Raw genomic sequence first — 17180 nt, 5'->3', positions numbered from 1 at the left:
TTATATTATGAGTACAACACAAGTCACCACAGATCACAAGACCGTCTTGGAAGCCCTCACTACTGAATGCACTCACTACTGTAAACCGCTCTGTATAAGAACGTCTGTTAAATGAATACATTTAAAAAATATATATATTTGTCAATTTTTGTCATGTAACTTTAATGGCCCGAGCCAAATTGGTGTTTTGCTATATCATATTTTTTCCTGCAAGGTATTTTCCTCCCTTCAACTTGGATCTGAAACTCCACATCTTTTGTATAATTAACGAATGGTGTCTTTCAAGCTTTCAAGTGCTGAGACAACATTACAATCAGCACAGCCCAATAACCTACGACAAACATTTAGCCGATATAAGATGTGTAGCCTATAGTCAGATGTTGTGCCTCTAAAATATTTGTATTCGACAAATGGCCCCTGATTTATTCTGACAAGTGAAGAGCCTAAACTCTAGGTAATCTCTTGACCATCCGTGTCATTATACAGCCAGACCTAAACCCTGCCTCTCTTATCTCCATTCAGCCAATGGGGAGTGGGGTGGGCTCGGTTTGGGAATACATTTGACATTTTAACCGTGCTCGAGAGCAAACCAGCGAATATCATTCTGATACATGCCACCACACAGACTGGAGTACAAGAGAGCATCGCACTCGAGTGCGTAGTGCTCCAAGTGCGTCTCAGTTAGAAAAGAGGATAATTTGGCTTTTTTGGCGTTGAGGGGAAAGCAACCACCTATTTATGCATTTTGTTTTTTCTTCTGAGGAACATCATAAACAACTTATTTTCCCTCGGAAAAAAAACAACAGAAAATTCACCTGGAAGGTGGCAATTGATTTTCCTCCAGCTGAATGAGCAGCGCGCCCTTGTTCGTCTCTGTCCGGTGCGCTGTTGCCTTCTCCTTCCTTTGGATTTTACATAATCGAGTGTAGCCGACCCACTGGAGGTATGATGCGGTAAAAGGGAGCTCCAGCCATTCAGGTGGATGTCGCTTAGTCACTATTTTTTTTTACTTCCCGTGGCCGTGTTTTATAGCGTATGATCGTCTGACCCGGTAAACGGAGGTTTATCCAGTTGGGTCTCGATCCCATGCGAGTTCTCTCATGCATTGTGCTGATCACAACTTTGAGGTCCACTCAGAAGATCCGCTGGGACGAAATTGTAACAATAACCTCACCGATAAGCTTTGTACAACACCGTTCGCAGAATCAGGTAAAATTATTTTCTACTATGTTCTACCACGAATGTGTAAAAATAAAATAGCCTATTAATTGTAGACAATTTGACCCCTGTGTTTTAAAATACTATTTACATTATCATATTAATTTGGTTGTTTATTGATTGGAAAACGTATACATTATGTACAATACACACTACATTATAGTATTTAAATCGCATAGTGTTAATTCAGGAGAATCTTTTTTTGAAAAGACTTACTGAAAAATAGTCAGGTTGCCTAGCTAATGGAAGGTCAAGAAATGACAAGTATTTCACTGTGATGACACAAGCACAGTCTCTCTCTCTCTCTCACACACACACACACACACACACACTGTGGTAACATGTTAGCCTCTGGTTATTACTCTCATTACAAAACTCACACACTCATCCCCTTCTCTAATATATAATCATCCTGTCTTTCTCCCTCCTATCGTTCAGGACAAGGGGAGAGAAGTTTGGGGAGAATGAGGAGTCGTCGGGTGCGGGGGAAGCATGAGCGGCCGGTGTATCACTGTTAGACGGGTGGCTCTGATGGTTCTATGGGAGTGTACAGTTCTAAGCCTCCTACAGTGCTGGGTGGTAGGGGCGGCAGCCAGCAGGACCGGGGCAGGAGCTGGGGTGTCTGCAGGGGCAGGGGGCTCCAGCGACGCCACGGGGCCCTTCGCCTGGCTCCTGTCTGACAAAGGGCCCTTTCATCACTCCCAGGAGTTTTCTGACTTTACGGAGCGCTACCAGCAAGGATTCACCACCAAGTACAAGATATACAGGTGAGTCTGTCTGCATGACTTAAGTAAAGATGCCTGCAGGGTTTAGCGAGACTGTTGAGATCATCGAAAGTTTGTTGAGTAGCAAGGTTCAGAGTAAGATCAACATTATGGTTTAGAGATACCTGTACAGGTGACATTGATACAGGTGAGATTGCCAGTAAGTGTGTGTTGTGAAGCAGAGGGGTTTAGCCTTACAGCTGGCATTTCTAGTTTCAAAAGAACAGGAAGAACGAGGCAGTTTGCAAAGTCTGGCAGAGTGGCCGCATATATCGCAGCTCACAACCAGTGTTCTTCATCAATAACATATACTGCACTGACTGCTGGCAAGATCAGGTGGATGAATACTGGGGGTTGTTTGCTGTAGTGAGTGCTGTCTTTGTCACCTGTCCATACCTTTTGTGTTTATTGTGATTTTTCCATTTTCGTGCAAGGCGTGTGTGTGATTTTGCATGTGTGTCCCTGGTGTGTTTGTGTGATGTTGTCGGCATGGGATTGCTGGAACAGCATAGTGGATGATACCAGCTAAAGGGTCCTGACTGATACACAGTGGCGTTTGGCTGCTGGCTGAGGTGACACGGCCAGGCACAGATGGGGAATGTAACACTGCTCTCTCTCTCGCTCTCTCAGTGCTCCAGTGACCTGTTCAGTCAGGACCAGGGAAAGGGAGTCAAGAGGACTGTGAAAGTGTTAGCTCTCTCTCTCTGTGCCTTACTCCCCCCTGCTGGTGACTCTCAGCACAGAGCTACACCTGCTGACTCTGGAAGAGAAAGGGCAATAGTATCTTAGAATTCCAACACCTCAGTCAATGTGATCCCTTATTAAGGACTGTGATATGTAAGATAAGCTCTCCCTTCTCCTGTGCAAGTGATAGTTATTTTGAGCTGTTATGTTGTGCCATAAAAATAAATGTTCGAATTTTAACTCGTTTTCATTGGCAACGCATGTAAAGAATTTTTATCAAAAGCATTCACTTTTCATGTGAAAACACAGAATCCTACTCATCATACATGCTTAATTACGTCACATTTGTTTTGAGCTGAATTTGCTGTCGGCCAGAGCAAGGCACCTGGCTCACACCCTGGAGGCAGCCCAGGTCCAAAACGAGTGCAATCACTTTTCATCCGGTTTAAACTCCTCCCGCCAGGGTAACGCTTGCCAGATAAACAAATCCCTCAATACCCTTGCCATTCAACTGCATTAGAGCAGAATTCTGGATTGACAGTGGAATCAACCAATCAAATTTTGGCTACCAAAAATTGGGTGCGCAGTGTGGCTGTTGCGGGTTGCATTATTCTGTGCTGGTACTGTTATGTCTCTGTGAAAGTTGCAGCCCTGTTTGATTAATTCATGATGTCATCAAAAGCATTGCTTCATCTGCATTAGAGCTATATATAATGTTGGGTGCATATAGTGACGTTATGACTCTTTAATTTGTCTCGATTTTTGAGTTTGATACAATGTTTTGGAATAGGCCTAGGTCTAGGTCCAATAGGCCTAGGTCCAATAGCCACGGTTCGCCACCGACAAAAACATGTTTGTTCTGGAGAGGCATCTTGATCAACGCCTACAAGATTGAATCATACAACAGTGTCGTTCAATGGCTGGTAACTGTAACTCTGCATGCCGCTGGTTTATTTTCAGAGCCATCGTAAGGCAGACCGTTCTCATTGCCTATAGAATAGTCCTCCAAGAGGGAAATAATTTCCCGTAGCCTCACAAATCCATTTTCCAGTTACATAGAACATAAACTGCTTCAAATGGTTAAGATATAGACTCAGCATAACCTCTTTTCTCCCCCAGCCAAAGGTTGAGTGATGCCTCAGGACAGTTACAGTAGCGTGTCCCTGTAGCTGGGGGAGTCGTGACGAGGAGCTCGTAGAGCACAGGGCTTATGGTTCCTGACAAGTGTGTGATGGGGGAGTTATATGGGGCAGAGGTTCGTGGTGTCACCTCTGCCATAGCGACTGTGTGTGTGTGTGTAGCAGAGGTCCATGGTAACGTCTGTTCCAGAGCCTATGCTGTGTGTCGGTGGTGACAGAACTCTCAGGGGCAGCCGAGTGAAGAGGTGAGGAGTGTTGATGGCTGTGTGTGCTTATGTGCACAGTCGTGTGTGTGTGTGTGTGTGTGAGTAAGCTATACAGATGTAGGATCTTCATTTGATCACTCTTTGTTGCTGAGAACTGCAAACTTGTAGTGTATTCAAGGTTTAAAAAGGCTTCTAAAGTTTTTAATTTCCACTTTAAAATGTCAGACTTGATTTGCACTAACAAAACATTTATCAACCCTACAAAAAAATCTATTAATTCGAATCCACATAATTTACGTTTCATGTTGCATCTGGATTATTTTCCACCTGTAGCAAACTGGCTCATATTAAGTATTCAGACCCTTTGACTTTTTCCACATTGTATTGCGTTACAGCCTTATTCTCAAATGGATGGAATCGTTTTTTGTTCCTCATCAATCTACACACAATACCCCACAATGACAAAGCAAAAACAGATTTTTCTAAATGTTTACAAAAAGACCCTTTTGAGCTCAGGTGACTCATTTTTCCATTGATCATCCTTGAGATATTTATACAGCTTGATTGGAGTCCACCTATGGTAAATTCAATTGATTGCACATGATTTGGAAAGGCACACTCCTGTCTATATAAGGTCCCACAGTTGGCAGTGCATGTCAGAGCAAAAACCAAGCCGAGGTCGAAGGAATTGTCTGTAGCTCTCCAAGACAGGGATATGTCAAGGCACAGATCTGGGGAAGGGTACCAAAACATTTCTGCAGCATTGAATGTCCCCAAGGACACAGTGGTGTCCATTCTTCTTAAATGGAACTTTGGAGCCACCAAGACTCTTCCTAGAGCTGGCCACCTGGTCAAAATGAGTAATCAGGGGAGAAGGGCCTTGGTCAGGGAGATGACTGCACGCCAGAGTTCCTCTGTGGAAATGGGAGAACCTTCCAGAAGGACAACCATCTCTGCAGCACTCCACCAAACAGCACTTTAAGGTAAAGTGGCCAGACGGAAGCCAGTCCTCTGTAAAAGACACATGACAGCCCACTTGGAGTTTGCCAAAAGGCACCTAAAGGACTCTCAGACCAAGATTCTCTGGTCTGATGAAACCAAGATTGAACTATTTGGCCTGAATGCCAAGCTCCACGTCTGGAGGAAACCTGGCACCATCCCTACAGTGAAGAATGGTGTTGGCAGCATCATGCTGCGGGGATGTTTTTCAGTGGCAGGAGACTAGTCAGGATAGGGAAAGATCAACGGTGCAAAATGCAGAGAGGTTCTTGATAAAAACCTGCTCTAGAGTGCTCAGGACCTCAGACTGGGGTGAAGGTTCACCTTCCTATAGAATGATGCCTCTAAGCACACAGCCAAGACAACACAGGAGTGGCTTGAACCTGATCAAACATCTCTGGAGAGACGTGACAATAGCTGTGCAGCTCCGCTCCGCTCCCCATCCAACCTAACAGAGCTTGAGAGGTTCTGCAGAGAAAAATGGGAGAAACTCCCCAAATACAGGTGTGCCAATCTTGTAGCATCATACCCAAGACTCTAGGCTGAATCACTGCCTAAGGTATTTCAACAAAGTACTGAGTAAAGGGTCTTTATACTTATGTAAATATTTTCTTATTTCATGTAAATGTTGTAAAATTTCATTATGGGGTATTGTGTAGCTTGTGGGATTTTCTTTTTTCAAAGAAGGCTGAAATGTACCAAAATGTGGAAAAAGTCAAGGGGTCTGAATACTTTCCGAATGCACTATGTGTGAGATATTCCAGGCACTGCTACAGTAATGTGTCCTTGCGCAGAGTGAGATCCTGGCTCGTCTGCTTTGTTGTGACAATAGAGACACAATGAGGATCGACAGTGAACATGGTGTGTAGCTCCACCCCGCTCTGCCGAACACCATACATTAGAAACCAGGCCATATGATGGCTGTTTACAGTGAAGGTGATTACATTCACACCTGCCTCTGGTAAGGAGAGAGGCCAGGTACTAAATCCACATATGTTAGGCTCCCTCCATTATGTGACAATAGCCTCATTTTGTGGCCCAGGCTAAAGACTTATAGCTGGGATCGGGACTAGGGAGAGGGTAATACCTTAATGACCCTGTTGTGTGATGAAAATTAGCTCCTCATCCTGGAGATATAGCGATACGCTAAAATGACTATTACATGCAATTCTACCCTAAATCCATGATGCTGAATCCATATCACATTGTTTACGTGAACCATACCAAGTAAATCATTCTCTGGTGAGTGTTTGATCCTTTTTGGTGGTGTTGGTGGCATGTTCACTATTGGGATCATTATTCAGAGAGGATCATAGCTGTTCTCCATCTCACTTTTGCCTTTTCTCTTGCTTGCTGTCTCTTGCTCTCTATCACACAAATTAAGCAGCTCAATTAGGAAAGTTGATCTGTGCTCCTTTGAATGTGAAGCTGGCTATTGACTTGAAGCTGGCATAGGGGCTGTTTACTTCAACGTCATGTATGGTGACTTTGAGGTCGTTGCAATCAAAAGGATATTTCTTACTGGTTCTAAAAATTAAAAAACTATTCCTCTGTTGCTGATGGGGCGTGCACATTGAACATTCGGAGGGATCAATGTCACATTAGATTAATCCCTGAGAGAGAGAGAAACGCACAATGTAAGACTTCAACTTGTAAAAGAGCACAGCCTGTACAGTAGAAGCTGTGCACTGTTATTTAAGTCAACAGAGGTACCAAACATTAGCTGTACATTGACAGAACATGTTTGTAGATTCAAATTACATTTGAAAATCTTAAAATTACAGACATTTACATTTAAGTGACAAACTGTTAATTAACATTCTCTGCTTTAGCAGGCAAAAATTACAGTAAAAAAACATTTGATTTAAAGTGTGTTTAGATGACTGAAACCTATTGTAGAAATGTTCCAAATAGACAATTTTAGGGGTAATTAATGTATGTTTACAGTAATTCCATAAAAACACTGTCAGATTACTTTTTAAAAGTTTTATAGATTTACTGTTAAACTGTAAATATACAGTAATGTACCCTTAATTGGCTATTTGGAACATTTCTAAAATATGTTTCAGTTATCTTAACACATACTTTAAATCAGAAATTAATGTTTAGTCTTCAGCTGTAAATCAACTTGACATTTTGGGGTAAATCTGAATATTTACAGCAGTCATTTCATAATATTGAAAATGTATATTTTGATAAAGCAATCAAATGAGGGGTTTCAGAAGTAAATAAACTACTGTATGTAAAATGTACTTAAATCAGAAATGACTCTTTTACTGTAATTTGCCTGCCAAAGCAGTGAATCTGTTAATGTCTAATTTCAAGATTTTCACATGGCTTTTCAATCTGACATTTTTCTGTAATTTTACGGTAAATGTTTTTTTAATGTAAATATATGGGCCATATCTATAAAATTACAGGACAATATTGTAACTGTCAAAAGCATGGCACCACAGGGTGCCAAACATTAACAGTAAAATTACAGAAAAATGTCATTCAATTGACATGTGAGAATCTTAAAATTAGACAATTACACGAAGAGTAAGAATGACAGAAATGGTTCATTAAAATGTCCTGCTTTGGCAGGCTAAAATTACAGTAAAACAAGTAATTTGTATTAAATTACCATATTTACAATGTATTTTTATAATATTGGCTAGTTAATTTACATCTGAAACCCCCTACTTTAATTGAAAATGTATGTATGTGTTAGGATTCAAGTTAATGTACAGAATCAGATCGTTCAAACATTTCCAGTTAGATTATGGGCCTCAAAATAAGAAGATTATGTAATTATCTAGTAGAAATTGATGATTTAAAATATTAATTTAAAACACAAATCATTCATAAACAAGTATTCATATGCGTCTATCTGTCAGATATAAAACACATCGTTAACAGTAGGCCAAGGGCCTCTGATATTGGGAAAGCAACTTGCTGTGCATGATTCTACAAATGTGTGTTAGTGATGGGCTGGAGAGGACCTGCACAGAAGCTCTCTAGGAATAGAATTGGCGAACCCTGTGGTAGGCTATAACTTACAATTAGTTTAATGCAGTGTACAAGTGGATAGGGAATAAAATGTTATGGAAGCAAATCTATAGACTCCTTTATAGGAGCATAACATGTGGAGAGTCAACTCATGCATGCTCCTTCCCTCCACTTCAAAGCCAGCAAAAGGATCTCCCCTCATGATGAACATCTCTGGAGCACCTGATGAAAGCATATTTATAACACCATTAGAAATGTATGTAAAACAGTTTGAAAAAATACACATTACAAGTACATTTCAAAACTTACCCAGCCACTGTTTTATTTTAAGATATTATCAGTTGTATAGCTTATGGATGATCACCCCCTAACATAATTGTTTAAGATGGCTTGATGGTTCATGTTTTTACTATTTGATTCTCCATTTAGAACACCTGGGGGTATCAGAAACAAATATGGATTTTTGTTGTTTATGAAACTTGAATTTGACCTCACTGCTATCATCTCAATAAACAAACTTCCGCTTCACACAAAGTAGTCACGTTAGCAAGCTAGTTTAGATAACTACCAGGGATGAATAAACTGTTATTGAGTTCTGTGACATTCAGAATGCCAACGGCGCTGCTCTATAAACCGAACCAAAAAACTTCCAGGGTAATTTTCTCTAAACAGCTGCTCAGGGATATCTCTGGTGTAATTAGATCAGCTCTGAAAAATATCTGTTGTGAATGAAGGTTGAAATAATAACGTTGTGTTGTAGTGTATTGTTATATACCTCACATCTTCAAGAAATTGATAGGGTCCTCTCTCATGAATCAAGGCAGGCCTCGCAGCACAGCCTCTCTCTGAATGGAACTGACAAAAAAAAGTACAATTTACACCATTGTTATTAAAGTGGTTGTAAAATAACACAATGTTAAGGTGTCATCACCCATATTAAGACGTATTGAAAAAAAGTGATCCATATTATCAATGTACACAAAAGTACATACCGGACTGTACAGAATACTTTTGTTTCCATAAATATAATACAACTTCTTTGTCAAGACTGCCCATCAAGTGTTTTAGCAGTACCTCCACTTTTCTTGGTCCTGTAGAATTTCAAGGAGCTTGGGCAGATGACTGTCCAGGCCTTCGTAGAACAACTTCTTGAGGTCCACAGACACCAGTGTTGTGAACTACGGAGCAACCTGAGCAAAAAACAAACAACTAACTTTACAGTCCTTACACAATTCCGTGTCCTGTCTCCTCACCTTCACAAAATGCAGTTAAGAAGGTCTGAAGGAAGGCCTATTGAGGTATTCAAGAGTTATTTCATGGCAGAAAATATCAGATTTCACCTTGAACAGTCCTGGCAAACTGGATTTAATCTCAGTGACGAGGCTCATCTTCCAAAATGTATTTTTTTTATTTTTATTTATTAACCAGGTAGGCAAGTTGAACAAGTTCTCATTTACAATTGTGACCTGGCCAAGATAACGCAAAGCAGTTCGACACATACAACAGTTACACATGGAGTAAAAAAGTCAATAATACAGTAGAAAAATAAGTCTATATACAATGTGAGCAAATGAGCTAAGATAAGGGAGGTAAAGGCAACAAAAAAAAAGAAAAGGCCATGGTGGAGAAGTAAATACAATATAGCAAGTAAAACACTGGAATGGTAGATTTGCAGTGGAAGAATGTGCAAGGTTGAGATCGAAATAATGGGGTGCAAAGGAGCAAAAATAAATACAGTAGGGGGAGAGGTAGTTGTTTGGGCTAAATTATAGATGGGCTATGTACAGGTGCAGTATTATGTGAGCTGCTCTGACAGCTGTTGCTTAAAGCTGGTGAGGGAGATGTGTTTCCAGTTTAAGAGATTTTTGTAGTTCGTTCCAGTCATTGGCAGCAGAGAACTGGAAGGAGAGGCGGCCAAAGGAAGAGTTGGTTTTGGGGGTGACCAGAGATATACCTGCTGGAGCGCGTGCTACGAGTGGGTGCTGCTATGGTGACCAGCGAGCTGAGATAAGGGGGGACTTTACCTAGCAGGGTCTTGTAGATGACCTGGAGCCAGTGGGTTTGGCGACGAGTATGAAGCGAGGTCCAGCCAACGAGAGCGTACAGGTCGCAATGGTGGGTAGTATTTGGGGCTTTGGTGACAAAACGGATGGCACTGTGATAGACTGCATCCAATTTATTGAGTAGGGTATTGGAGGCTATTTTGTAAATTACATCGCCGAAGTCGAGGATCGGTAGGATGGTCAGTTTTACGAGGGTATGTTTTGCAGCATGAGTGAAGGATGCTTTGTTGCGAAATAGGAAGTCAATTCTAGATTTAACTTTGGATTGGAGATGTTTGATGTGAGTCTGGAAGGAGAGTTTACAGTCTAACCAGACACCTAGAATATGTGGACAACTACAAATATCTAAGTCAGAGCCGTCCAGAGTAGTGATGTTGGATAGGCGGGCAGGTGCAGGCAGCGATCAGTTGAAGAGCATGCATTTAGTTTTAATTGGAGGCCACGGAAGGAGAGTTGTATGGCATTGAAGCTCCCCTGGAGGGTTGTTAAGTGTCCAAAAAAGGGCCAGAAGTCTACAGAATGGTGTCGTATGGGTGGGTCAGAGACTCACCAGCATTGATGTATACAGAGGAGAGTCGGCCCAAGAATTGAACCCTGTGGCACCCCCAGAGACTGCCAGAGGCCCGGACAACAGGCCCTCCGATTTGACACACTGAGCTCTATCAGAGAAGTAGTTGGTGAACCAGGCGAGGCAATCATTTGAGAAAACAAGGCTATCGAGTCTGCCGATGAAGATGTGGTGATTGACAGAGTCGAAAGCCTTGGCCAGGTCAATGAATACGGCTGCACAGTATTGTTTCTTATCGATGGCGGTTAAGATATCGTTTAGGACCTTGAGCGTGCCTGAGGTGCACCCATGACCAGCTCTGAAACCAGATTGCATAGCGGAGAAGGTATGGTGGGATTCGAAATGGTCAGTAATCGGTTTGTTGACTTGGCTTTCGAAGACCTTAGAAAGGCAGGGTAGGATAGATATAGGTCTGTAGCAGTTTGGGTCAAGAGTGTGTCCCCCTTTGAAGGGGGGGGGGGGATGACCACAGCTGCTTTCCAATCTTTGGGAATCTCTGACGACACGAAAGAGGTTGAACAGGCTAGTAATAGGGGTGGCAACAATTTCGGCAGATAATTTTAGAAAGAAAGGGTCCAGGTTGTCTAGCCTGGCTGATTTGTAGGGGTCCAGATTTTGCAGCTCTTTCAGAACGTCAGCTGACTGGATTTGAGAGAAGGAGAAATGGGGAAGGCTTGGGCGAGTTGCTGTGGGGGGTGCTGTGCTGTTGACCAGGGTAAGGGTATCCAGGTGGAAAGCAGTGGCCAGCCATAGAAAAATGCTTATTGAAAATCTCAATAATAGTGGATTTATCGGTGGTGACAGTGTTTCCTATCTTCAGTGCAGTTGGGCAGCAGGGAGGAGGTGTTCTTATTCTCCATGGACGCCCTACAAAGGTAAAAGGTGGGATCTACGTAATTTTCTTTACTGCAAAACCGGATATCAAAGTATTATTTTTTTGTAAGACAGACAGCAATTTCTGATACTCCATTATATATTCTGAACAACTTGCTTGTTTTAGTGTCAGGAACTGATTACAAATTATCAAAGCTGTTTGATCAAATTCGTAGTTATTGCGTTTTGCCTGTAGGGATTCTTTCACATATTATTCTCTGATCAATAGGCTGTAGATTTAACACCACCAAAGAGGAAGGTGTGCTATTATTACTAATACCTGCTCCTTCCATGACACAGACTGACCCATGATCCCTTATTGATGTCACCTGTTAGATCCACTTCAATCAGTGTAGATGAAGTGGGGGAGACGGTTAAAGAAGGATTTAATCCTTGAGACAATTGAGACATGGATTGTGTATGTGTGCCAGTCAGAGGGTGGATGGGCAAGACAAAATATTTAAGTGACTTTGGGGGTATTTTAGTAGGTACCAGACGCAGCTGTTTGCGTGTTTCAAGAACTTCAACGCTGCTGGGTTTTTCACACTCAACCGTTTCCTGTGTGCATCAAGGTCTACTATCCAAAGGACATCCAGCCGACACCAGGCCAGTGGTCAAAAACGGGTCATTGATGAGAGGACAGAGGAGGCTGACAAGAATTATTCAGAGAAACTGACTGGCTACAGTTAGTCAACTGACAGTCCAGTACAACATTGGTGCCCAAAGACCCGTAAATAATGCACAACTCGCCGTACCTTGACACATGGGGTATGGCAGCCGACGACCTTACAGAGTTACACTCCTTTCAGCAAGAAAGTGTGGTTGCAGTGGGCTAAGGAATGAAAACCGTGGAGAATTGGAAAAACGTTCCCTGGTCTGATGAATCCTGGTTTGTGCTTTTTTTAGGCTGGTGGTGGTTTGGGGTGTGTTTTCATGGCACACATTGGACCCCTTTATAAAGTGGACCAAAAGTTTAATGCCACATAATATCTGAACATCAGTTGCATCCCTTCATGGAAGCAGTGTATACATCTGCAAAACCGATATATTTTTATTTTTTATCCCCCCCCCCAACAGGATAATGCCCTATGCCACAAGGTTAGAATTGTCCAGGAATGGTTCCACAAACATGACAGTGAATTCAGCTTACTGCAGTGGCCTGCCCATTCACCAGATATCAATCCAATTGAGCAGCAGCTGTGGGATGAGATGGAACGAGCTACTACCAGCCAACTTGACACAACTGTGAAGTATTGGAGTCAACATGGGCCAGCATCCCTGTGGACCACTTTTGACACCTTGTAGAGTCCATGCCCCAACAAATTGAGGCTGTTCTGAGGGCAAAAGGGGGTGCCAATCAATTTTAGGAAGGTGTTCCTAATGTTTTGTACACTCTGTGAATAGTAATTCAGTTTATGCAGACCATGATGCATGCATGCCCAGAGTATAAAAAAAAATATATATATTTATTTTACCCCCTTGTTCATTGGTTAACTGTGTAAAATGGCTGGAAATATGTTCTTTGCTCTAGCGCCTTGCTTTATCTAATGGTGAAAATCACAATTGAGTATTTTATCTGAAATCCACATGCTGGTGTGAAAGTCAAACACCCTACACATGGTGCAAATAGGGTAACCCCACTTGGGAATGGTAACGTGGCTTTCACCACATCAGCCTCCTCAAACATCCAGCCGTGCTTTCCAATTGCCTCACTGCTGCCATCCCAATTCTGACACCAGTGTAGCAAACTGCAATGCAGAGAAGGGAACCTGGGTCACTGCCATGAAAAGCATACACCATACGCATTGCGCCAATAGGGTAAACCCACTTGAGAATGGTAACGAGGCTCATATTATCGAGGACCACTATATTGCTCCCTCCAAATGGGAAGGCACGATTCTGTGCTTCAACCACATCGGCCTCTTTAAATGTCTGGCAGTGCATTCCAATGGCCTCACGGCCACCATCCCAATTCTGGCACCAGAGTAGCGAACGGCTGGGCAGGGAAGGGAACCTGGGTCACTGGCATGAAAGGAAAACTCCGTATTAACAGGGTTAACCCACTTGGTGGGAATTGTACCGTCACTATTATACATTTGCAAATAGCCTACTTAAAGGGATAGTTCACTCAAATGACAATTACATTTAGGCTTTAATTAACCTGTAAATTATGACCTCAATCCATGCTTTGGTTTAGCTTCCCTGGCACTGTTTCCAAATGCTAATATTTTTTGCATTTGTATCACAAATCTCATTCACGTCATGGGACCGATATGAGCGTATTTCATATATCATGTCCAAATCATCCGAAAGTATCTACAATTGAGTGTAAAGGTCAACAAAGTAACTTTGATGATTTGAACAAAATGCGCAGAAATGCTATTATCGGTGCCATAACTTGAATGGGATTTGTGCCACCAATGCTAAAACGTTAGCATTTTGGAAACCGTTCCAGGGAAACTCAACCAAAGAATGGAATGCGGTCACCCCTTTTCCATGTACTGCTAACAGGAAGAAAACCAATATGTAATTTTGGAATTTGGGTGAACAAGAAATGCTTACCTTATATTAGAATTTGTGGCACAAATCCAATGCAAGTCAATGGTACATACAGTACCAGCCAAAAGTTTGGACACCTGCTCATTCCAGGGTTTTTATTTTATACTATTATCTACATTGTAGAATAATAGTGAAAACATCACAACTTTGATATAACACACATGGAATCATGTAGTAACCAAAAAGTGTTAAACAAGTCAAAACATATTTGAGATTATTCAATGTAGCCACCCTTTGCCTTGATAGCTTCATGAGGTAGTCACCTGGAATGCATTTAAATTAACAGGTGTGCCTTCTTAAAAGTGAATTAATGGAATTGCTTTCCTTCTTCTTAACTTCTTAATTAAGGTAGAGGGGGCAGCATTTTCACTTTGGATAAATAGCGTGCCCAATTTCAACTTCCTGCTACTCATGCCAATAATATAAGATATGCATATTATTAGTAGATTTGGATAGAAAACACTCTGACGTTTCTAAAACTGTTTGTCATGTCTGAGTATAACAAACCTTATGTAGCAGGCAAAACCCTGAGGACTAACCGTTCAGATTTATTTTTATTTTTTTAAGTCTCTGTCTGTTCAGTAGTTCTTATTGGGAAACGATATTTCTTAGGCACTTGTTTTCAGTTCCTACCGCTTCCACTGGATGTCACCAGTCCTTGGAATTTGTTTGAGGTTATTCCTTTGTGCAATGAAGAAGTACGGCCATCTAGGAAATGGGTAACACTATTGAGTTGCGCAAGACTTGAAAAGTAGCGTTGGTTTGTTTTCTTTCTGTATTGAACACAGATAGACCCGTCTTCAATTCGATCGATTTATTAACGTTTAAAAATACCTAAAGTTGTATTACAAAAGTAGTTTTAAATGTTTTGGGAAAGTTTACAGGCAACTTTTGAGATATTTTGTAGTGACGTTGCATATTTGGAAGCTGTTTTTGTCTGGATCAAACACGCCAAATAAATTAACATTTTGGATATATATGGACGGAATTAATCAAACAAAATGACCATGTTTATGGGACATATTGGAGTGCCAACAAAAGAAGCTCGTCAAAGGTAAGGCATGTTTTATATTTTATTTCTGCGTTTTGTGTAGCGCCTGCAGGGTTGGAATATGCTACTCTCTTTGTTTACTGTTGTGCTATCATCAGATAATAGCTTCTTATGCTTTCGCCGAAAAGCCTTTTTAAAATCAGACATGTTGGCTGGATTCACAACGAGTGTAGCTTTAATTAGTATCTTACAAGTGTGATTTAATGAAAGTTATATTTTATTTGAATTTGCCCCGCTGCATTTTCCCTGGCTTTTGGCCAAGTGGGACGCAAGCGTCCCCTATACCATAAGAAGTTAATGCATTTGAGCCAATCAGTTCTGTTGTGACAAGGTAGGGTGGTATACAGAAGATAGCCCTATTTGGTAAAAGACCAAGTCCCTATTATGGCAAGAACAGCTCAAATAAGCAAAGAGAAACGACAGTCCATTACTTTAAGACATGAAGGTCCGTCAATACGGACATTTTCAAGAACTTTGAACGTTTTTTTTTCATGTGCAGTCACAAAAACCATCGAGCTATGAGGAAACTGGCTCTCATGAGGACCACCACAGGAATGGAAGACAGAGTTACCTCTGCTGCATAGGATAAGTTCATTAGTTAACTGCACCTCAGATTGCAGCACAAATAAATGCTTCACAGAGTTCAAGTAACAGACACATCTCAACATCAACTATTCAGAGGAGACTGCGTGAATCAGGCCTTCATGGTCGAATTGCTGCAAAGAAACCACTACTAAAAGACACCAATAAGAAGGACAGACTTGCTTGTGCCAAGAAACACAAGCTATGGATATTAGACAGGTGGAAATTTGTCCTTTGGTCTGAGGAGTCCAAATTTGAGATTTTTGGTTCCAACCTCCGTGTCTTTGTGAGATGCAGAGTAGGTGAATGGATGGTATTCACATGTGTGGTTCCCACCGTGAAGCATGGAGGAGGAGGTGTGGGGGTGCTTTGCTGGTGACACTGTCAGTGATTTATTTAGAATTCAAGGCACACTTAACCAGCATGGCTACCACATCATTCTGCATCGATACGCCACCCCATCTGGTTATCGCTTAGTCCCACTTTCATTTGATTTTCAGCAGGACAATGACCCACAACAAACTTGCAGGCTATGTAAGAAGGAAAGTGATGGAGTGCTGCATCCGATGACCTGGCCTCCACAATCACCTGAACTCCACCCAATTGAGATGGTTTGGGATGAGTTGGACCGCAGAGTGAAGGAAAATCATTCGTGGGAACGTCTTCAAGACGGTTAGAAATCCATTCCTCATGAAGCTGGTTGAAAGAATGGCAACAGTGTGCACAGCTGTACTCAAAGAATCTGAAAAAAATATATATTTAGATTTGTTTTTTCACTCTTTTGGTAGCTACATGATTCCATATGTGTTTTTTCAAAGTTTTAATGTCTTCACTACAATTCTACAATGTAGAAAAGTCTTTTTTTAAAGCCTTGAATGAGTAGGTGTGTCAAACTTTGACTGGTACTGTATATTAGCATTTTCACACTTCATGTCCAAATCATTGATTTTGGACATGATTTGGACAAGTTCGCATTTGAAGCAATGACCAGGTAAAAAAAAAATTGGGAGTGAACTATCCCTTTAAATGAGTAACAAGCTGGGACCCTTATGTTAAACAGTAGGCCTTATAACTGGTACTGTTCATAGTGTTTGTGGACTATTTCTTACACTTCTAGTAAGGCAGTGAAATTTAAAATAATCAGAAGTGAACGTGCATTGTTTGAATGTAGTTTCAGTGCTCCAATTCCAGTGCTTTAGCGCTCCAATTCCAGTGCACCCCTTTGGGTCCCTAGGACCAGCATTAAGAAACACTGCCTGGGGTATCGGGTTTACATATCCACCGCCATTGGACATTGGCATTAACTTTCATTCGCTGGTCGGACTGTCTGTCAACATGTTACAGAAATATTCCTTTAGTTAAGGCTTCTTGGTTCTGATTTGATATTTGCAAAAACAACTAGATTTCATTTTTTTGCCATTTCATTTAACTTGACTAGATAGAATTTCTCTAAGTGAGTTTTATCTTTTTTTACAGTGTTGGT

At 41.4% G+C, this 17180-nt stretch overlaps 1 protein-coding gene across 1 annotated transcript in view; it reads left to right on the top strand.

The window, feature by feature from the left end:
- The first annotated feature begins 603 nt into the window (after positions 1-603).
- Positions 604-17180, top strand: part of LOC115108559 (BMP/retinoic acid-inducible neural-specific protein 3-like) — a 67984-nt gene continuing 51407 nt past the window's right edge. Inside the window, exons 1-2 of the mRNA XM_029633051.2 lie at positions 604-1209; positions 1657-1985. Of these exons, the coding sequence (XP_029488911.2) occupies positions 1711-1985 (275 nt within the window). The 5' untranslated portion in view covers positions 604-1209; positions 1657-1710. The remainder of the gene's footprint in view (positions 1210-1656; positions 1986-17180) is intronic.

Source organism: Oncorhynchus nerka, linkage group LG24, assembly GCF_034236695.1.
Source record: "Oncorhynchus nerka isolate Pitt River linkage group LG24, Oner_Uvic_2.0, whole genome shotgun sequence".
Taxonomy (NCBI): Eukaryota; Metazoa; Chordata; class Actinopteri; order Salmoniformes; family Salmonidae; genus Oncorhynchus; species Oncorhynchus nerka.
This window is presented reverse-complemented; position numbering and strand designations above follow the sequence as displayed.